Source organism: Neolamprologus brichardi, chromosome 17 (assembly GCF_056152115.1).
Source record: "Neolamprologus brichardi isolate AB-2024 chromosome 17, ASM5615211v1, whole genome shotgun sequence".
Classification (NCBI taxonomy): Eukaryota; Metazoa; Chordata; class Actinopteri; order Cichliformes; family Cichlidae; genus Neolamprologus; species Neolamprologus brichardi.
Window position 1 is genome coordinate 11,734,594 of NC_142120.1, and position 22,740 is coordinate 11,757,333.

Here is a 22,740-nt window from a genome sequence, read left to right on the forward strand (position 1 = left end):
AAAGAGTGACAATAAGCAGACAAGAAAGAATGCCCTTTTTTTGCTTGTTTTTTCCCCAAATAGCTAGAGCACAGTGGAGTCACACAACAAGCTATATTTAAAAAAAAAAAAAGACAGAAAAAGAAGAAAAAAGAGAAAGATAGATGATGAAGCACAACATCTGGGACAAATTCTTCCCCTGTGCTTCAGTCTGTCTCTCCTGGGCTCATTCACTCCATTTGGCAAAAATGCTGTGGCAACACAAGGGCCACGCATCCATCAAAAATGGGTAATGCTTACAGTAATTATCATAAAACACACACACACACACACAAGAGAGATGGTGGAAACTGAATATTTATGGAGAAAAGTTCAGCGACAGCTTCTGCTTTATTTTGTATTTTTATTTCCTGCTCAGACATTGTCACAAGTGTTGGTCTAGATGAATACTCAACACACAGATGGTTTCATTATTAATAATCACACAAAGTAAACGGATGCAAACAGACATGCATTTGTGTACGCAACGATGCATTAGGAACAAGAAAACAACAACAACAAAATAGATTTGACTTATCAATAAAATAGATTTTATTATTTTTCCAAGTGGGAGAGTGTGAAGAAGGGTCCAAGGGACAGAGATGACTGGTTTCTTGAGGCAGTGCTGGTCAATCATTATCCCTTTTTAGAGGGCCAAGCTCAGGCCGTCTGATCCCTGCTGGTACCTGATGTTTCTCCAAAATGTAGGACAGTGTCACTGCTCCTCTGTTACACGCTCACAGGAGAGAAAGACACAGGGTAAAAGAGGTGCTGAAGAGGTAAGTATTGAAGGGAAAAGGTGTTTTTCTCTGAAGGTGCTGTGCTCGGTGCCTCTAATCTGGTTCCTTTCTGGGTTGGTTCTCTATTGGGTTTTTGAGGGTGTGTTTCTCGGTGCTGACTCATCCCCCTCTTCCTCCACTCTGGTTTAGTCTGTCAGTCGCTCAATAATCAGAAATCCCCCACAATAAACTCTTCATTGCTCCTTCTCTCTCGCCCTCTGTTCTTTATCCCCCAGTCTTCAACTTGTTCTGGAGACGAAAACAGAAAAGAAAAGAGCATTAGAGAGATGGAAAAGTCAAACAAAAGTAGCAAAAAGAGAAAAAAAGACAACAGAATATTATTTCGCACACGAGAGATGAGACAACGGGAGGAGGGCCTGAGAGTACAATAAAGGACAAGAGGATGAAGTGAGGTTGAGAAGCAGAGAAAGGACCCAAGGGCACTGGATTCCATGTTAGTGATAAGTGCAAACACAAATCCCCAGTACTCCCTGTCAATAACCATTTGAACCGGCCTATTGCTGCAGATGCCACTGGATGAAATCTGCCCAAGAGAAGACGAGTAAGGAGGGGGGAGGAAGAAGAAACAAGGGACTTAAGAGGGGAATCAAGTAGACAGAACAAAATAAAGAAAATATATTTTCTTCCTCACTGACTAACTTAATAACTGTTGTGGATCCATGGTTGTGTGTCCCAAAAGAATCCCAGTTTATTTTCCACACTATCGATCTAACCATAAAATGATTACAGATAAAAGAAGCTGCTTCTAGCACGCCTGCATCATCCATGTTACGACAAAAAGCAAAAAACAACCACACGATGGTTCCAGCTTATTACAACTTACGTTCTGAAACAAAGCAAATGATCTTTAATAGGGCTGTCAAAATTGAGAGCAAACAAAACAACTGCTGTGTAATGCCCTCCGCTATCTTAGGTTAATTGGTCACATGACTGCATCACATGACTAAAATGTGTCATTGTTTTTGAAAAGGGTTCGCTGGCCATACTGCGACGCCAACACTGCGTTTTTAAATGTATCCACTTTGGAGAGCGTTTTCAAAACGCTCTGTTTTCCTTGACCGAAAACGCAGTCTCAGTGTGGACGGAAAGGCCAAAACGGAGAGAAAAAGATGCGTTTTCAAACGAAAACCTATTAGCGCGGACATGGCCTTAATCTTTCCTGTGCCATTGTCACAGATGTGTAAAATCAAGCACCTAGCCCTGCAGTCTGCCTATACAAGCATTTGTTAAAAAAAGGACGTTCTAAAGAGCTCATTGAAGTCTATTATTGTAATAGTTTGCCACTGTTGCAACAAGTTAGTGCGTGAAATTTCTTCCCCTTCTAGATATTTCACAGTCAACTGTAAGTGAAAAGTGGAAGTGTTTAGAGCCACAGCCAGACCATGTATTAACATCAGCACGAAAACTGTGTGCTGGGAGCTTCAGGCCATTGGTTTCTATGGCTGAACAGCTCCTGTAGTGTGAGATGTAGGGACCCAGTACTTTTCAATTCAATTCTGTTCTATAAATATAGCACAAAATCACAACAACGGTCACCTCAAGGTGCTTTATATTGTACGGTAAAGACCCTACAATAATAAAGACAAGACCCAAACAATCAGACGATCCCCCTATGAGCAAGTACTTCCTTTTAACAGGAAGAAACCTCTGGCAGAACCAGACTCAGGGAGGAAGCTATCTGCCATTACCGTTTTGGGATAAGTGAAGAGAGATGTAATTAATACATTTAGTACAGTAACGCCTTACATTACTTTGTTTCTAGGTGTAAGTGATGTTTAAACAGAGAGTGAAAAGGATACTTTTTATAAAGGAACACTATACAGTGTAGCTTTCAATTGATTATTTATCAACCATGAAAGAATAGATCTACATAAATTAAAATCAGATACATTCAGTGCTATTTATTCTGTACTATTTATTCACCCTCAGTTACATTGACTCACAACAAGTGCTTCCTGCTGTGTTAACAGTCACAGAAATCCCAATCATCTGATTTAAATCTGTCGCCAGCCCCATCAACGTCATCCTTTTGCAACTCTACGCCGCTCTCATTTTTTGATCACTCTTTAGGAAGTCCGATTCTGATGAGCTGCACATGCACATTTGTTATGCGTGCTGGCCCTCATCCACTGGAAGACACTTCAGCTTGATTTTGGGAAAGAGGGACAAGCTCGCAGGAGCCAAATCTGGCAAGTTTGGCGAATAGGGTGTGATGACTGTGTTGGTGTTGCCAAAAAGCTCCTGCATTTTCAGTGCATAATGACATGGTCACAGTTCAGTTATTTGCACCAAATGTTCTCCCTCAGATGCCCCAGAGTGTTACAGTAAAACTCAGTGTCGATAGTCTCACCCTGGGGGATGAATTCAAATTCAACACAACGCTGTGAATGTTGGTCACAACCTGACGGTCACGCTTAGACACGGCAGGCTGTTTGGACTCTAAAGTGTAGGTGGAGATCCCTTTCCCTTTCATCACACATCAATTGATGCATGCTTTCTGCACACATTTGAGGTATATGGTGAAATTCAAGTGTGCATGTGAGGGAGGTCAAAACCACAGATCCCTGCTCGTCCACTACATTTTAGCACTGTAATTACAAAACAATGAGACAGCAGGGCAGGCATTAGCCTTTATTCTTAAGAATCTTTTAAATTAAGAGCAAAAACATGTGCTATGTCAAGAGGTAACAGCGAAGTGTTGACAAATTAAATTATAAGAGTACTTAAGAGCATTTGACTGAAATGTTTTGTATAATAAGGAAGCCACTTTTCATTCCATTCCCTTTAATATAAGGATAAGAAAACACAGCACAGTTGGAAACCACAAACAGCAGCTGAGCTTACCCATTGAGAGCAAAAAGGAGATGGAAGGGTCAGTCTAAAAAATGAAGTGCAGAACGAAAAGATAGGGAGCAAAAGGCAGTGATGCAGCGAGAATATGGAATGAGAAGGAAGGCAGCGGATGGAGAGATCGGACTCGATGATAAACTCCTGTTCATAGAGAGAGGGAGAAGGAAGGAGACTTTATCTGTCCTTCGACTGCCTCTTTCTCACTGGTTGCTATCAGACCTGTTAAGTGCTGAATGCATTAGAAATGTGACTAGGGATGAAGGGATAGTGGATGGAGGAAGTGGAGGAGAGATGGTGGCGGGGCGCAGAGGGCACAAAAGACAACGAAAGTGGGTCTAAATGTTATCACTGACTGTGGCGATAAAAACGCTAATTATCAGTGACAAAGGCTGGGCAGCTGACAATGCCTCCGTCTCGGCTGGCTCCAGACGAGGGGTCAGTATTGCAAAAACTAAAATTTGACAGATTTTGTTTTTATCCTTGCTAAGATGGCATCTGCTACATCACTATCTACACCCATGGCGCTGCAGTTAAAGGTGGATTTGCGGATCTGAAGGGAAAGGACGAGGAAGGGGAGAGGGATTTTGTCATGTGAAAACCGTCTGAGCTATGCTATCGAGTGTCTTTGACGGAGAGAGGGCAAAAGGATGAGAGACGTCTGTTAGAGGGCACGCTTGGATCTTGTGACCTCCAGAGGTCAAAGTCATGTCCTTTGACATTTGTTTGTAGAAGAGCTTCCTGCTCGGTTCTGATAAAGCTGTGTAAACATCCTAATCATGAAGCTGCATCAGCTCATATCAATCCCACTTCGTTCCTCCCTCCCCTCGATTTTGTCGGCTGTGTAATTCCGCATATTATTTCCTTTAAAGCCTTATCACAGAACTGTTTCTTTTGCACCTAATGACTTTAAAAGTAAGTCTTAGCCCGATAAGCAAAGACGAACAGGAGTGCGCTGTGATTGCTGCAAGGTGATAAACACAAGCGGATTACCATATCGTGTTCGCTTGCAAACAATTTACAAGATCATAACAGCATTCGCAATGTGAACATACCCTCGCTGAATCTTGACGAGGCTACATGTAGCCTCGACTTAAACACACGTACGCGTCCATGTTTGTGCGATGAATAAAACATTCGGCAATTTACATGACATATAGCTTAAAAATCTGCCTGCATCTGACTTTTAGATCTAATATTAATACCCACGAGAGTGAGCGAGAGACACAAAACTCACTTTTCCCCATTTCCGGGAAAACAATGCAATTGCAAAAAAATCTAATAGAAAAGCTCTATGAATGCAAATTTAGTCTTTTTTGGGGGGCAATGGATGTTGCATATTGCAAAGTGAGAGCGGGGAATCAAGTTAATATCAACCTGAGTGACATTACTATTAGCATACAGACTTTGACTGCACAAGACAGAGGGCAAAAAAACATTTACACTTCTCAATGAAAGAAAAGAGAGCACGGAGAGGACAAGGGTATTCAACTAAGCAGAAGCTACTCCCTTGGTCTTATTGCATTAAAACGCACACATACACAGTTGGGGGGAATGCCTGTGTCAGCAGGTATTATGGAAATAGGCCGTGAGGTTTAAACTGGCTATCTGGACTGAGCTTTATTCAGGCGCCAGTAGCCTGGTGGAAATCATATTCTACTGTCTAAAAGCAAGGAGCCAGCATATGTAAATGGATGCCAGTGTGTTTCATCATATGATTTAATTTAGAAAAGGGGAATGACCACTGGGGTGTAGCTACTATACACATCAACGAGCTAAATGACGTAAGCTGTAGGCTCATTTGTAATCCACACAAAGCTTCCACTTCCTCTACGCTATCAGGATAGGAAGCTCAACAACTTACTTATTATCTGCCTGTGAGGGTGCACGCACAAACTTGTCATTCTTTTCAAAGAGAAAGAAAAGTTATTGTGGATGTTTTATATAACAATCCAGCTTCAAACCAAGAAATGTCTTTTTTTTTTTTTAAATCAACCATGAAATAAACACAGTTGCAATTAAAATATTTACAATAACAATAATTAGTATTCAACCCTACTGAGTACATAAAGGTTGAAGCGTACAGCTTTTTTCCCCTAATTACAATTGTATAACATGAGTGGCCTAATTAATTTCATAAGTAAATTGAGAATTAACAAGTATAACAAGTCCTGTTTGAATGAAAACAGCAAGGACAAATACCCACCTGTTTGGCATCGTTGACACACTGCAGATAACGGGCTGCTATGTTGGAGCAGTGAAGGGTTTTCCCCACATTCTCTTTGTAGCATGTGAGGATTTGTTCCTGCAGGTCTGCACACACCGGATACGCCTCATACCTCCTGCAGGGGTGAAAAGGGGAACAGAATAGTGTGTAAATAGGGGAAAATACGGTGTTAGACAGGATGAGAGGAAGGAACAGTCCAAGTGATGAGAGTTACAGGAAAGGATCAACTCGCAAGAGAAGTTGAAAAAGATAAAGGTGAAAAGAAAAAAATGAATAAATATATAAAGCATTAACACAGGCAATCCAGAGGAGTTCACGAAATGTGTGACGCGACATAGAAAACTTCAGAACAAAAGAAGAGTATTAAATATATATTACGAGTGAGGAAACTGAGCGTTTTTACCTCCAGAGAGTTCATACTGTTATTAGAGCACACTGAGCTATACTACAATCTGCAGTGCTGAATAAACCCTTGCCTTTTCTATTATTACCATTGTTCCAGTCCAAAACACCTGAAGCAAGAATCAAAATTACTGTATCTGCTGGGAGAAAAGGTCAAAGTGCAGTTCAGCCCTCAGAGCATGGTGTGAAGACCATGCCAATGTGTACAACAATTTGTACAACATAAGTACCAACAGAGAGGCCAGAGGGGTTTTTTTTGGTTTGTTTTTTTAAATCGGGGAATCCAGTGACAGTTTAATCCCCTGAATGGGGGGATCTGTTACTGTCTGGAGAGACTCCACAAGTCAGTGAGCTTCAGGTTAATTGAAAAATTCATGAGCAATTACATGTGGTATATTGGTTGTGGTGTTTGTCATTGGACTCTAATTTTGGTTTATTATTAATTAATTATTCTCTGCTTTGTTTATAATCTCAGTTTTGAGTCTCTTCTTTTCTTAGTATGTCGTTAAGCCTAATTTTAGTTCTTACACTCAGATTTTGTAGTTTTGTATATTTTGAGTCCTGGAGTTTTAGTTTTAGTCTCTGGTAGTTCTTTCCTTGTTAGTTACTTCCTGTTTTATTTTGATAATCGCTTGTTTCATGTGCCTCATCTTCCCCTGTCTCATTGTCTCTGATTTGTTCCTGCTGTGTTTCCTACCTATTTTCCTCTAGCCTCATTACCTTGTGTATTTATTGCCTTTACTTTTCAAGTGTTTTTTTTTTTTTTAATAATAAGACAAAATAAAAGGTCCACAGAAGAATCTATTGATCACTCTGCCATATTTTAGGGATCTGCTGGATCTATCTATGGATTCATAATGAGTTAATCCTTAAAAAAATTGGGAAGCTAACTGCTTCCAATAGAAAATTCTATCTTTTGGCATCCACAAAGAGTTTGTTGTCACTTGTAAGCTACACATCATTTCAAATTAGCAAGTACAAATTTGTCCTTGAGGCCTATGAGAGTTTTACTGCTGCAGTCTTACCTTGTTGTGATTGATGCTACACCTAACTTCAGTGCATTTAAATGGGACTTTTTTCGACAGATGCATGCAAGAGTTGGAGCATTCAGCCAATCTAAGCAGTGGGACATCCTATCAGTGCTGGTGCCTTGCCCAGTGTTAACTGCTTTTGTCTGTCTCTTCGCACACCTCGTAAAAATCCATAATGACGACACAAGCACAAGCTAGGGCTATTATGCTAATGGTGGTGTCATCGTTTTGCTCACATCAGTGCCCAGGACACTCCATCTGCCTCACTAAACATGCCTTGCATGGGTGTGAAATACAAAGAGATTTTGCCCGTCAGCAACTCTGGAGATCTCAGAGGAATATTGGGAGGGGTGAATCCGAGCCCCTGTAGTCAGAATCAGATGTACGATTTGCCCCCTAGAGAGAGAAATCTACTGTTGGATACAGAGCAGAGGATTGGACGCATGGGTCATTACCCAGCGTTCAATGCAGCAGGAATGCTGTTGAAGTACCGATGTCTACATATGTGCATCTCCGCATGGTCATATTCGTTAGGAGTTCCAGGAAAATCTTTAGTCCTTGTCAGTTCAGGTCAATGACAATTTGTGACGAGATGAGAAGTGGTCTCCACACATTCAACAATGTCAACGTGAGTGTGAATAATCAATACACTTTATTTATTGTCCAGTACTGTGCCTACTTGCTAAGATAAACAGTTTTAAAGAAGTAAAGAAATAACTCACTGAGAGTCAGAGCATCTTGACTGACCGTGGCTTTTCATGGTGTGGCTCAACCCATTTTCAGCCTTTGAGAGCCAACATCCCTTTCTGCTAGTTATACTTAATATATCAAGAATGTAGTCACATAGGTGGCACTGATCTTTCCCAAAAGGTAGAAGAACTTTTTACATTTTGCTTTATACAAGCATACTATAGGTCCATACACTCAAAGATACATGACATTTACCACTTTCAGTGCAGACTGGAACATTAAACCGTCGGGTGTAGAGAAGCTTCTGCATTTGTGGATCCATCAGGGAGAAATTCAGTCATTTGCTAGCAGGCATGACAAGGCCATTGCTCTGCGTCAGGGTATTGAACGATGACAGCAGTGCTAGCAGAAATCGCTGCCATCCTATTCCTATGGATCCTGGTGCTCATTTATTACACCGCCTATGGGCATCTACAGGGACTAGAGCAGCCACATACACCCACTAATTACTTTCTTAAGCATTCGCTTTAATGCCAGGTGCATCCTGCTGATACAAACCACAGTGTTTATCACCAGTAATGGCCTCTGAGAGAGAGCGAGAAAGGACAGCAGAGGAAAGGAGGGAGAATATAGCAGAAGAGCTTGATGAGAAACTAAATAGTGGTACGTCTATTTTGCTTGCTCTCTGATTCTCTCTGAGAGGAAGGGACTGAGACAGTGGTTGAGTTAATCATAGAGACAATAACACTGTCACACACACTCTGTGGCGGCACGCTGCATCCTCTATCATCTATCATTAAGATTAACATTAAGTTCCTGCTGCTAACCACACAGAGCCTATAAGGGGACACTAAAGCCGTTCCTCCCTCCTCTTCAATTTTACATTAAATGCCCTCATGTCATTTGGTAATATATAACTGCTGTAGTGCTATGCAGCAAGGTGAGCAGATGCAAAAACAGCCAGAACCATTATAAGGCCACTCTTTCTTTCTATGTGTGAGACCTATGTATGAAACAGTAAAACAAGAAAATATTCAGACCACTTTGTATTTTTCATACAGGGTCAGTCTTACACTAATAACCATTAAATTCATTTCCCCCCTCATAAATATGCATTCAGTATTCTTAATGAGGAAATTTAACCAAAACTGATAAGATAAAATATCACTTTGAAAGCACTCAGACTATTTATTATGAGACTTGAACTATAGCTTAGGTTCCTCCCATTTTCCTTGAGCATCTTAAAGATATTTCTACATCTTGTAGAAAGTGGTTATAATTGAAAGGCGTGATCTAAGCTACAGGATTGAAGGAAATGCCTGCAGATCTCAAAGACAGATTTGCCTAAAAAAAACAGATCCTAGAAAAGGTTTCCAAGAGCAGTCCTACTCCTTAATTCCTCAAAGGAATGTCTTGAGTTGTGTCCTTCTTAAGAGAGATCATTAAGAACCTATCAAGAAGTGTCACTCTGGCTGAACTCCAGTGATTAACTGGGAAGATGGGACTCTACAAGGAACTTTCATGAGCATAACCATCACTGGAGAACTTCGCCAAGCTGGGCTTTATGGCAGAGTAGCAAGTCAGAAGCCTCTGCTCAATGAAAGACAGATGTGGGCCTGCTGGATTGTAGGAAAAGCGCCTAAAAAAATCATGATTCATGAGTCATGATTTGATTAAACAGCGAGAGAACTGGTAGCCTCAAATCAAAATGTCAAATCTGGTGGAAAAGCGGCACTGCTAATCACCTGAATGATACAATCCCAAATCAAACCATAAATGCACTTGTGTCATGGTGTGGGGGTGTTTTTCAGAATTAGAGACTGATCAGGCTTGAAGGAAAGCTGAAGAAGGGAAAGTATAAAAATAAACCTAATGAGAATCAGCTTAGGAGTGCCTAGGACCTCAGACTGGGTCAAAGGTTCACCTTCTAACAGGACTATGACCCTGTGCACAAATCCACTTGGCCCAATTAGATCCCTGACTTGAACCCATTCAATATCCCCGGAGAGCACCGAACTTGGCTGTCCATCCACAGTCTACATCCAGCATCGCAAAGCTTGAGAGGATGTGCAGAGAAGAATGGCAGATTATCTCCAAATCCAGGCATGCAACGCTTTTTGTATCATTCCCAGGTAGACTCAAAGCTGTGATCACTATCAAAGGTGCTTAAATACTGAGTAAAGTGTGTGAATGCTTATATTTTGTGGGGAAGGGGGGGATTTATTCTAATGAATTTGAAGAAAAAGGGCTTTATAATTTTTTGGTTTGTGTTTATGAGGAAAAAAATGAATATAGGTTTCAAAATTGTATAAAATCAAGACCCCAAGTAATTCCTGTATATTTCACAGTAGTCATGTAGAACTACTCTCTCTCCTCACTATACCATTTTGAGAACCTAACAGAAAAGAGAAGCCTTCTATTTCTCAGTTAATGGCCTCACATTATCAAATTATTTTCTGCCTTGTTATGGAAGTACACAAGTTTTCATACACAGTCACAGGCGAGCTGATTTGCAGCTTGTATTTAAATACAGCTGGCAACAAAATCCCTCACTAAATAACCGCATCAAATACCCTACAAATCAAGCAAAACATTAGGTTCGGCATGTTGAAGTCATGAGCAGATAGTTCAAAGTATCAGGAGTCAAATGCTGTAAAGTAAATTCCTCCACTGTGGAAATCTCAGGGTATTATTATTAAAAAATAAATAGCGAAAAACAACTATGAATCATCCAGTTCCTGTGTAACCTGAGGAGCAAGGCATTTGTAAACAAGGACACTGTATCAAATACCCAAAGCAAACCATTTTTTAATTGTTTTAAAATGGTAAAATGGAAATGAAAAAAGGGCTGAAGGCCAGAGGCATGTGGGTATTTTTTCCATTGCTGGTTTGCTCTGAATGTATAATTTGTGTTTTGGTTAGCATGCTGTGAATCATTTTGATCACTTCAGAGGACTCGTATTTGTTGTTTTGGCCAGTAATTTCAAAACTTTTCTTATTTCTACCTCTGACCCCTTATATTTGTGAAACATGAAAAGAATTTCACAGAAGAAAAGCAAAACTTAGAGAAAATGTTAGTGCTAAAGTTTCAAACCTAATGGGCAAAAAATGTTAAAGCTCACTGTCTGCATCTAGTATCAAAACTTTCCTTTCTTGTTTAAGGTATATTAAAAAAGCAATTTCTGCTTTGGTTATTATCCTTTAGAAAAGAACCATCTGTATTAACTTTACCCTACGTGAGACATTTTATCACATATATTTATTGTTTCTTTTATATAGCTGGAACAAATTTTCAGCAACAAGTGCATAGTGCTGATAGCAACTTTTCTATGTCAGTGCCACATGTAGCTGCAGCCAGATACACATCAGATGAAAAGCAGTCAACGAAAAGCAATTGGAGCAAAGAGATAGAAAGCAAGGATCTGAATGTTTGATTTCTATGTGTGTCTAGATCCTGGGGAGGGGCAGCCAACAGTAATGTTCAGGCACACGTACCCTCTAGATTAATCTTGTGAGCCTATCTGGTTTTCAAACTTTTCAAACCAAAATACCTGCTGCTACTTAAGATCCAGTGCCTTTTTAAGGTCAACCAAGTTTCCCTCAGATTGGATGTTCAGTTTCATCCTTAGTGCCTCTTTAGCTCAGCACAGTGTTAGCATAAGCCAGTTTCTTCATACTGACTCACTCAGTTTGAGAGCTGTTGATGCCTCCCAGTCCATTTGAAACCAAAAGACCGGTAACTTGCAATGTTGTGTACTGGCAGTTTTTTCTCTTTAGATGGGGGATTGCCTGCGCTTATGTTTAGTTGTGGTGATTTATTTTTCATAAATTTTATTAATACCTTTGCTATTAATCAGGCAACTGGCCAAACAGACAGCAATTTCATTAGTTTTTTAAAGTTTTTTTTTTTAGGTAATATAATTTGTATGGAGAAGAAATGACACCGTAAATTAACTCATAATTTTTAGCCCGTGTTTAGCAAAAATACCCTATAGTAACATAAACTCTCAGGGTATACAGGGGCATGTACCATTTGGTATCCACTAATCTAGGTTTATTAGCCTTCATAGTTAACCTAGTGTACTACCATTTGGTCATCTCTCACCATGAATAACTATGTTTAATGCATGCTTAAATATCAACAGATACAAAACTAGACTGCCAATAAATGTCCCAAAGTCTTTTACTCTCCCTCGTTCTTCCGTTTTCACTATATCTTCATCTATATCTTCCTTTTATGCCTCTCTCCTTTATTCTCCTCCTCAGTCTCCAGGTCTCTACGGGATATCTAGCCAAATGCAGATGGCTATTATTTGCACTCTGTTTGTGATTGTAAGTCTGCACTCCTGTGCTCCAGAGACAGTAAATCTAAACAGTCATATAGGGGTCTTGACTCAAGGCATCAGTAGCACTAAAGGTCTCTATAACAACTCCTTATTCAGCCCTGCCCCCAACACACACACACACACACACACACACACACACACACACACACACACACACACACACACATATATAATCCAAGTCCCTATTGCCTTGATCCACTGATAAAAGCAAGAGTGAAACAAAGAATGAAGCCAGCTTGGGTTGTTATATTACACTTTCCTAGCTGTGTGACACTGGACAGAAACAAAACGCAAATAGTATTTACAGAGAAATAATGGTAGTTCAAGGAAAGAAGAGCCATCTCCTCATACACATATGTAAAGTAACACCTTAGGAGAGAAGAAAAAATACTGAAATGCTGAAATAATATGAGAGTCTCGATGTGTTCCACTTAACATGTAACAAAGCAGAACATATCACATGCCCACTCTCACTGTCCGTCTCCCTCTTTAAGGTGTGTATCATTTTATTATAATCCCCTCTTTCATGCCTCGCACTACCCAAGTCAGCACATTTGCATGGAGGGGGCATATTCTGATGGATTTACGGCTGAGTCTACATTCTGCAAAGAACATATTGACTGGAAGCTGGGGATGTATGGAGATCGATGTCTGGATTTTCATACAATATGCATGTGTAAAGCCAATAGAGAGTACGAGGAACAGAAACGGTCCATTTTTCAAACTAACATATATTGACCATGACTACCATCTGTTGTAACGTCGCAGAGCCATGCAACAAAATGACATTCATAGATCTCAGTTACCAACGCAGCATGCTTCAATAGCCGAACAAGGTGTGTGATACATGTGCAAACAGGTACAGTCATCTGTCACAATTTCAGAAACATTACAAGTTTGAAGAAAAACTAGAAAAGCAGCTCAAAGGGATATGCGTGGATGCAGATGGACGGTGAAGGCAGGCCTGAAAGAGATCCCTTTTAACTCCTGTTGATAGCAGTGGTCGTTTGCTAATAGAAAATACTGCTTGCACGAAATCACAAGAGAAGACTGCTGTGGAAGTTTTCTCTTTAACAGCAATAAGAGCACTACTTTCTCCCTACAACATGCTAAATTTAGACTGACAGTGGACAAAAGGCAATGCACCACTAGCTGAGTAATGATAATAGCTGAAACCGGGCAGAAAGGAACAGAAAGTAGTGAAGCACACTTGTACTAATCAGTCAGTGGCAGAAAAAGGTAATTGCAGAATCTCTTTCTCAGAGTACAGAAGAGGTTTGTCAAGTGGCACCCCCCCCCCCCCCCCAAAAGATGTCAGATGGACTCAAGTCATCAGCATAACCTCTGGTGTTCAAATTATTCAATACTCAATTATACAAACACGGATACTCTTATAATACTTCATCAAAGTAAACTGCTTGGTCAGCTTGGAATGAGCTAAGAATTCACCACTGTAAGCAATACGTTTTGTTTTGTTGTTATGTTTTATTTATTCGTTTTTTATGAAGCCTGACTGACATGTTGGCCAATATTAGCTATTTGCCGATAAATTGGTATCAGCATTTACAGCAGCTGTTACATTTTTTTTTTTTTTTTTTAAAGCAAAGAAGAAATGGGGAAAAACACCCTTTAATCATGTTATGAGTGTTGATGTTGCAGTATTTTCCACCAGGGGGCACTATTCCCCGTTCAAAACACATGGTTGGAACCATTGACTGTAGAAAACATGGACGACGCGACAGCTCCCCAAAAATGAAGCCAAAACGTCTCTATCGCCCCCTGGTGTCTGGCTGCAGTATAGGTCATAAACCCCACCTCCCCCATGTTAGCGGATGGGACTGGGGTCAGACTAAAATAAATGAATTCTCCTTAGATAATTTTTTTTCCAAAGATTCTTTCTTTTGTTTTCAATAGTTCTCATCACACTGATTGATGTTCAAGGGGTCTCCTTTCCCATAAGTTTGATTCTAATTCCTACCGCGGTGATGTTAAATTGGGGTGAAGCGTCATCATAAGAGCTTTGACTGACAGCTGCAGTCACAGAGAAACTTGCGTATCTCTGTTCGCGAATAGCAGATAGAGCGTAGGCTCTGAGAGGAGGGCCTGCGTTTACGCTACGAAAACACGACCGAGTGTTTTAACCTGACAGCCTGAGGTGTTCTTCAGTAAACTGGACTACCCGACAGAAGGACCCGAGTCCCCGCTGCACTTTTTCGGTAAGTTAAACGTGTTTGTAAGCTAATCCGTAACTACCGTCCTTAGCTAGCTCCTCAGACCTAGCTAACTAAAATGAGCACTCGGCTGTCAGGATTCGTTTAGCTGTGCAGGTGAATGAATTTACTAAAGAAATCAGCTTTATTTCAATATTGAGGGATAAAATTTATATCTGAGTTTGATGGTTCTGTTGTCTTTGTGATTACATGAGCTGCCCTCAGATTCAGACCTCAGCCCCATCGAGTGACAGCAGACAGATCATCCAGCATGTTCACATGTTAACTGCAAAATGAACTGATGAAAACAGTACAAAGGTTAAAGTACCACATGTGCTGTCAGTGAAAGCTGCAGCTGTTTTATTGATAAAGTTAAAGACAAAAAACAAAAGGATTAATCACTCATGTAACTGTGTCACTATATATCAGCATTAACAGGACCTCAGTTTGGTGTTTCACAAAGCTGCTGATCTCAGACCTGTACAGCTTCCGTTTTAAACACTTGATGTACTCAACTGCATGAAGAGCCTATGAGATTTTGTCTAACACAATTAAACAAAACCTGATGAAGGTCAAAGGTCGTCACTTGTATGTTGAACTACAATCTTGTCATCTGGAATTTTTTCACAGTTTTTTTTTTTTTTTTACACACATAGTGTGTTATTTACCATAAAGTGATTCAGAGTTATTCATACCAGAGTAACCAGAGAGGATCATATATTTTTAAATATATAACTTTCTACAGGACTGAATATAATATCTTTATGTAAAAGTCCGGAGCCTCTGGGGAGTATCCGAGTATTTATAACATTACACAAAACAAAGGTCTCCATCACAGTGTTGATGAAATGCTGGGTTTATCCATCTCCTGGGGCGGGCCTACGGAGGAGTGCTGAAGATTTCCCTGTGAGGGAGCTGTTGGTGAAGATAATGAGTCCTGCTTGATCAATGCGATGAGCTTCAGTGTTCCTGGTGTTTCTTAAATGATGCCTCTTACAGTGGGTCAACAGAACTTATGGCACAGGACAGCTGTGATGAAAGAAAGGGAAGAAGTTTCTCCAAACCTCTGGACCCAGGAAACCCAGCTTGGTCCTGATGGTCTCCCTCACTAGTTTCTCTCCAGGGTGAATGTAGCTGTTGATATAATATGGAGTCTATTATTAAATGAAAAGAACAAATTAGACTACACTACTGAAACATTCTGCTGATGTTTTTAAAGTCTCCATGTTACCAGGCTGTAGAGGGCTCCGAAGATTTAAACAGTTTTAGATCCATTACACTCAGTCTTATGTTAAAATCTCAAAGGACAGCATTATATTTTTGATATTAACAGTAACTCTGGGCCTCTGTGGAGTGTGCAGCTGATCTCATCGCTGTCTAAAAATGGATAAAAAAAACCCCATAAGTGTTGAAGACTATTAAGAGTAGCAGGTGTGTAGCATCGCTAACTAGCTAGCAACAAGCCTCCAACACAGTGCGTATGCTAGCGGCTAATCTAACCAAAGAATTAACAACAGAGCGATTTTAGAACTATAAGATGATAAGCTGTGTGTCTTTTTTATAACAGTGACATAGTTGTATTTACCTTAATTAAACGAGTCGTCAGTCGCGGTAAACCAGCAAAAAAACTCGAGCAGCCGGGCTACGTAAAAAGTGTAGGGGGGCGTGTTTGCGGTCACGTCCAGCGGGTGTGTGGGCGGGAGCGTTACACAGTCGCTCCACCACAGGTCACTACTGCGCAGACTCTGGCTCCAAATTTGCAAGATGGCAGCCTCCACAAGCGGGGTATTTTGGCTTCATTTTTGCACAATGGTAGGAGGCGGGGTTGCGTCGTCCATGTTTTCTACAGTCAATGGTTGGAACGCAACATTTACCCACTGCTTGACAGCATAAATGAATAAATAAACAACTACATATAACAAATGTTAAGGAAATCCGTTTACATTTCATGTGTGTCAACCTATCGGTTGATATATCATATTTTTTTAATCACCATCTGTCAGGCTCTACTTTTTTTATCATTCATGCCTTACTTATCAACTACTGCTTTTCATTAACTTTTCAGCCCCAACCTGTTCGCGCCAACTTTATTTTCTAATTAAACTGTCGATTTTTAGATTCGTTGTGATAATCTTTTCACTCACCCCTGAGGATATTTGTACCTCTGGCTTTGAATCACTGCTCTTTATAATCAAACAGTAGCTTCCAACATCTTTGCCTGAATAAAAAACGCTGAGAAACTGGCAATATCTGTTTAAAATCGGTTAGTTTATGAACAATAAATGTGTATTTTTAGAAAAAGATAACAACTCGGCGCACTCCACTGATTTGGGGGTTAAAATACCGTGAACTGTAACAGCCACAGTTCAAGTGTGACTGGAGACCTTTGTTGAGTCTCCTATTTTCTACAAATTACAGTTCTGACGCTTTGGGACTGATGACATTTAGCCTAGTTTCAATAATAATAATAATAATAATGATAATAATGACTAAAAAACACTTTTGCAAACAAGTTGCTACTGTTGATTCTGACGAATCCATATCCTTCAAGTGTAAAGGATTTTTTTCCTCCATTTAACTTCTGAGACACAATCTGTTATCATTAAAAAGTCCTTGACCATAAATAGGAAGAAGTCTTTGATGGCCTAATTTCGTTAAGTTTTACATGTTGCCAGAAATCATCTTACGTCGTGTCTAACCCATTTTTTTTTGTTATAAACAACGACAGTATGGATTACTCTCGGCTGCCACCAGACTGAAATCCCAATCACAACATTGTCTATTTATCATCATTTGGATCCGCTCAGGGGTTAATAGGGTTAAAGGGTGGACGCCGGTTCCCCCTTAAAAAGCCCTCATGTTCTCTCTAGTTAAGGCAGGCGTCAGTAATAAGAGGAGTAAATAAATACAAATGATCCAGTTAAGGAGAAAAATGACACGCATTTCACTCTTGCTGCTTTTTAAAAGCGGACCTGAGTGACCCCCTGCAGTGAAATCCATCAGCATGGATGAGAGATTGAATGAGTAGAGAGAGGAAAGGACACAGACTGAGGCACATTCAAGAAAACTGTGAGGGATAACAGACTGGAGAGTGAGGGAGGCAGACAATAACGAAGAGGGTGAAAGTAAAACAGATTTAAATGAAGACAGAAAACACTGTTCCTACATTAAGTGGGAGGCAGAGAAGGATGAGTGGGTCAGAGAAAGAAGACAGGGCATGTGTAACCCTTCTGACCTTCTTAAGACACACTTTTAGAAGGAGACTAGCAGAAAAATGTGTGTTACACACACATACATATATTAAAATGTTAAAAAGAAACAAGATTAAATTAAAAAAATACATAATAATATAAATGCTGTACATCAGTTCATTTCTTTTCCTGCATTAAAGTCTATATGTCTTAAAATACATGAAAATACACTGAAAGGCAATGGAAGTATTGAGTGGGTTTGCCAACCACTTTCAGTACAGCACAGTCACTAAATAAGCTACTAAAAAGTGTGTATGTGCATCGTCTGTCCATTCCTGCGCCCACACAGGTCTTTTAAATTGTGTGTGCTTTTTACAGCTAGCAAAGCGAAGCTCTTAAGGCCCAAAGAAGAGCTTTTAAAGCAGTTATTGACTCCTGTCTCCTCAGCTGACCACCATCTTGTCCTTGCGCCCGGGTTGCCTAGCTACAGAATGGTGGTTCACCCTTACCTGACAGAGGGGTCAAAACTCCCTTACCTCACAGACTACTTTACAGAAAAAAAAACAACAACACATCTATGACTACAGCCAAAGCACTTTGAAATTATTTGTCAGGTAAATTAATTCCTGTCATTTTCAGTAATTAAATGTGCTGCTTGGCACAATTAAATATCCATAAATTATTGCTTAATTAATTCTGGGACATCAGTATTATTTCCTTAAACAAAAAAAAAAGCACTGCAGAGAAAATGGAAAGCCTCTACCTGGCTCTGCGCCTTATTTACATTTTGAAGCAGAAGGGTGAACTTTTAGGGAACCCCCTGGATTTCTTTTGTTCGGTTAGATAAAGAAAAGGCACAACGCAATAGTCCTGCAATGGCTTGTTGCAGGACTGTTTTATTGGATTGCATTAGGTTGCATGGAACTTCTCAGTTTTGTGTCCACAACTACTGTTACAAGAGAAAATCATATAATTTTTAAATCTAGGCAAAACACCAATTAAATGAGGACCGTTTTTCACTGATGAGAAACAGTCCTCATTTGTAATACGTTGCTGAAAGAGGGATTAGTGGGTTCGACGTTCCCACTCATTACCCGGAGGAGAAGATGCGCTGTCATATCTGGTCTTCTTGACCGAGGCAGTACAGTACACCGGTGTTGTGCAGGAAAACAGCGAGTCATTTGTATTCAACAAGTTTTACTTCACTCCTCCTCATTCCACCTTTTTGCGCGTGTGGAAAGACGAAGTGAGGACAGCAGCTGCTGTTATTGTCAACTGGATTAAATTTAAAAAGAAAAAGAAGGTTTATTCAAAAGAACTACAAAAATAAACAAAAGACAAAGGGAGCGAGCGTGTAGCCTTAGGGAAGAGAGGAGTGACAGTGAAATGGAAGAATACAATTATATGGGAAAAACAAACATCCCAGGCATAGACACGCGTACGTTCAGTTATGAACCAAAAAAAACAAAATGTGTGGAAATATATTTCATTCTCTGATCTTTGACAGATGCCACCACCAAGACCCAAAACTTCCACCACCAAGACCCAAAACTTCCACGTCCAAGATTTCGAGATTTCAGGCAAGGGACGGAGAAGATTAGTAACAGCGGTCTCAGTTCCTTATAGCACACACAGCCATGTCAGATCAACTATTCACCATTCGGAGATACCCCGGTCCCATCTCAATTCCGCGGGGACCCTAGACAAACACAGAGTGACCAGCTTCAACAAAGCAGTTCAAAGCCCCGCCAAAGGTTAGCTCTGACAGGAGGCTTAGGGCCACGCCATCGTTCTTTCATCACACATCTAACATTTTTCTCAATGCCTGTCATCTTACATTTCAAACTAAAGCCTCCGCTGGATTGCTTTAGCCAACAAACACAGAGCACGCACGTGCTCGCCCACTACCGGTCAGATGTCCCCCCCATGCACGCGTATGTAATGTGCGCAGTTTCAGACGCATTAATCCTCACATACAGAAACCCTTACATACATGTAGCACAGTAAAGGTCACACATTCAGAGCTGGACAGTCAGATAATGCATCGGACTTTGATAAACAACTGGTGGCGAATGTGGCAGCATATAAATCAGAAGCACAGAAAGATAGCCTCATTTTTTACAGGCAACCGGGAACTCTTATCTGGAGTCAGTGTCAAGGAGAAAGCGAATAAAAGCTTCGATCCTACGCGTACATGTTTGTCTCTAAAATGCTGTGTGATTACATTATTTGTCTTGTTGTGCGTTATGCACTTTTGCATTAATTCAGAAGAGGTGTTGATCCCCTGCAGCTTATGATTCATGTATGATTTCAGACACTGCAGGGGCCAATTTGCTGTTTTAGCTGTATTTGATCATACTCGCCTCAGACAATATTTTTCATGTTTGGGGGGGAAAAAAAATCTTAAGTGATGTAGAAGTGCATGAGTATTGCTCGGCTTTTATGTGCAAAATAATGTGACAAAGTCTGACAGAAAATACAACTGTAAAAAAAAAAAAGGAAAAAAGAAAAGAAAAGCTGGCATACCCTTTGGAATTACCAGGATGTCTGATCTGATTTATTAAAAGGAAATACAGTCTGATCCTTTTATAAGACACAAATATTCCTAACAAACGCAATCTGACGACAAAAAAAAAAAAAAAATAAAACTCAAGTTACTGTTTCTTTGGAGAAACCAATTTAATTCTCGAAATTAATAACGCGTAGAATCTCTAGCAGCAATATCATCAATCAGATGTTTCCTGTAGCTGCCTACGAGACTGCAGTGACATAACCGTGACATCCGCTCCAAATTGGTCTATTGTGGATTGGTGAACACTCACAGATGCTTCTGCAGCCTTTCTAGCTGTGTGCATCTTCATAAGGTGCACTAGGATCCTGTGCAGATTCTAAAACCAATCATTTTTAAGAAGAGGTGAGTTTGTCAGTAATAAGGCTCCTAGTCTTAATTGTCTTTATTTATAGGAAGTGGCACCTCTTTAGTGTGCTCCTTGACTGGAGCTTCTGACTCCAAGTTGGCAGTAAACTTCCTTTTTATGTAAGAATATTTGTTATGAGTTACGAGTAAAAACTTTAGTTTAATTCCAAAGCCCTTTTTTGCCAACTGCAGATATACCCATATCGTTCTATATACAGATATGTGCGTGTGTGATTGTATGTGTGTGGATGTAATGAGGTCAGAGTGATGCAGTAGCGTTCCGGTTGGGAGAGCTCCATCATTCAGAGAATTCTCTGGCGGGAATTCTGCGGGAGAACGGCGGGGAACAGCTGTACCGTACACATACACAAAAACAAGCACACATAAACACAGCTTCATATTTGCACGCACACACACCATTCCCTACCCCGAATGCCTACCTCTCACACTTTAATTTATTTCTTTCAACCTCGCCAAGGAAAATGACCACGGTGTACCACTGCAATGAATGGAACATCTGTACTCTGGCGCACATTTAAAAAGGAAACACGGGAATGAAATTTTCATCTCAGTGTAATTGAATTCAATCTTTTTTTCTTTTTTTGTTGCTGCCAAGAATATCTGATCATGGACAAATGGAAATCACCTGTACTACCAATCTAGCCTCAAACCAAAGTAATTATTTCCCACCTATTAAAGTAAACCCAAATAATCTGCATATGGACAGATGCTGCTAGCTGTGGCCTGAAACATCCACCCTCCCTCAAATAACATCCACAATTGAAACCTGATTTAGCTGTCGTGTTCCAATCCCAGTGTCACAAAGCAATAAGTAAACTCCAACCAGACAAGGTCATAATTAATTCTTCCAAAGACATGCATTAAGCTGTTATAACCCTTGGCAGTCATCAACATCTGGTTTCACAAGTCTCCTCTATTAATATAAATTGCAGTCTAATAAAAGACCTAATACTCAGTGGCACTGACATGAGCTAAAGTGGGGAAATAAAGACATTCTAAGAAAGATGTCATCTCCCACACTTCATACGATCCCATATTAACATATCAAATGATAATTCTACCAAGTATGGATAAGGTGCTGGCTCTATTTTTTTTTCTTTATCTCAAGGGGGCATTTTCAGCTCCGAGGAAATCAAAAGCCTCAGTGAGACAAAAAATATTTTCTTTTATTACTCAATAGAGGCTACAGATAGCATCTTATCTCTGCGGGGTCTGTCATAAGCTTTGAGGAAAGACACACATTGTGCTCACAGAAGCTGTTCATCATATGAGACCATACAAACATACACAGTGATGCATGAACTTACACACATAAACAAGGATGGGCCAAACACTCCCTGTTAAATCCAATTAAACCTCTGCTCCGATCTCCTCAATGCATCCCTGCTCCTGTCTTGTAACACCAGACCTTCCCGCCATTTCATTAACACACACACACACACACACACACACACTCTGACTATCCACTATTGAAATCCAGTCACAACCCTGCTAATGCACCTCCTATAATCAAATCCACCAATCAGTGTCTTCCGTGCAAAGACCCGTGCCACATGACTACCCGCACATTAGCCCAGCATTCGCTTGCAGTTAGCACTGCCATTTTGCACTAATGTTATTCCACTGTATTTTTTTTCTTTAATGTGATTTGGGAAGTCTCAGCTCCAGCTTCCACGAGTCTAGCGCTAAACCCCTGGTGGGCTAGGCTAATCAGTTTCCAGCATTTCAGAGGGAGACAATGATCCCAGTGTTAGCGCAGGCTAATGACAAGCTAACACAATCAGCCAAGCCTCCCTAGAGGTGAGCCTAGAGCCAGGGCCCATTCTTGCCCCACCTCCTACAGGCTCCTCATCCACTTTCACAACATTACTATGGAGGATAATAGCCTGTTATTAAGAAGACAGATGGATCACGGACGGGAAGGATTCTGCATCTTCTTGAGTTACATATACGTGCTGAATTTGTTCATCCATGACAGCTTGGATGTTTAATATTGCCTCCTCAGTCACTTTAGGTGTGGCTGTTCTATCGCTTATTAAG

The 22,740-nt window shown here is 40.4% G+C and overlaps 1 protein-coding gene across 2 annotated transcripts in view; it reads right to left on the minus strand.

Annotated features, from left to right (window-relative positions):
* Positions 1-368: 368 nt before the first annotated feature.
* The window catches only part of chchd3a (coiled-coil-helix-coiled-coil-helix domain containing 3a), an 81,816-nt gene continuing 59,444 nt past the window's right edge, over positions 369-22,740 (minus strand). For both annotated transcript variants that reach the window (XM_087830804.1, XM_035908101.2), the window contains exons 8-9: positions 5,872-6,007; positions 369-1,046 (exon numbers count right to left, since the gene is read on the minus strand). In XM_087830804.1, coding sequence (XP_087686930.1) covers positions 1,023-1,046; positions 5,872-6,007 — 160 coding nt within the window. In that variant the 3' untranslated portion in view covers positions 369-1,022. The remainder of the gene's footprint in view (positions 1,047-5,871; positions 6,008-22,740) is intronic.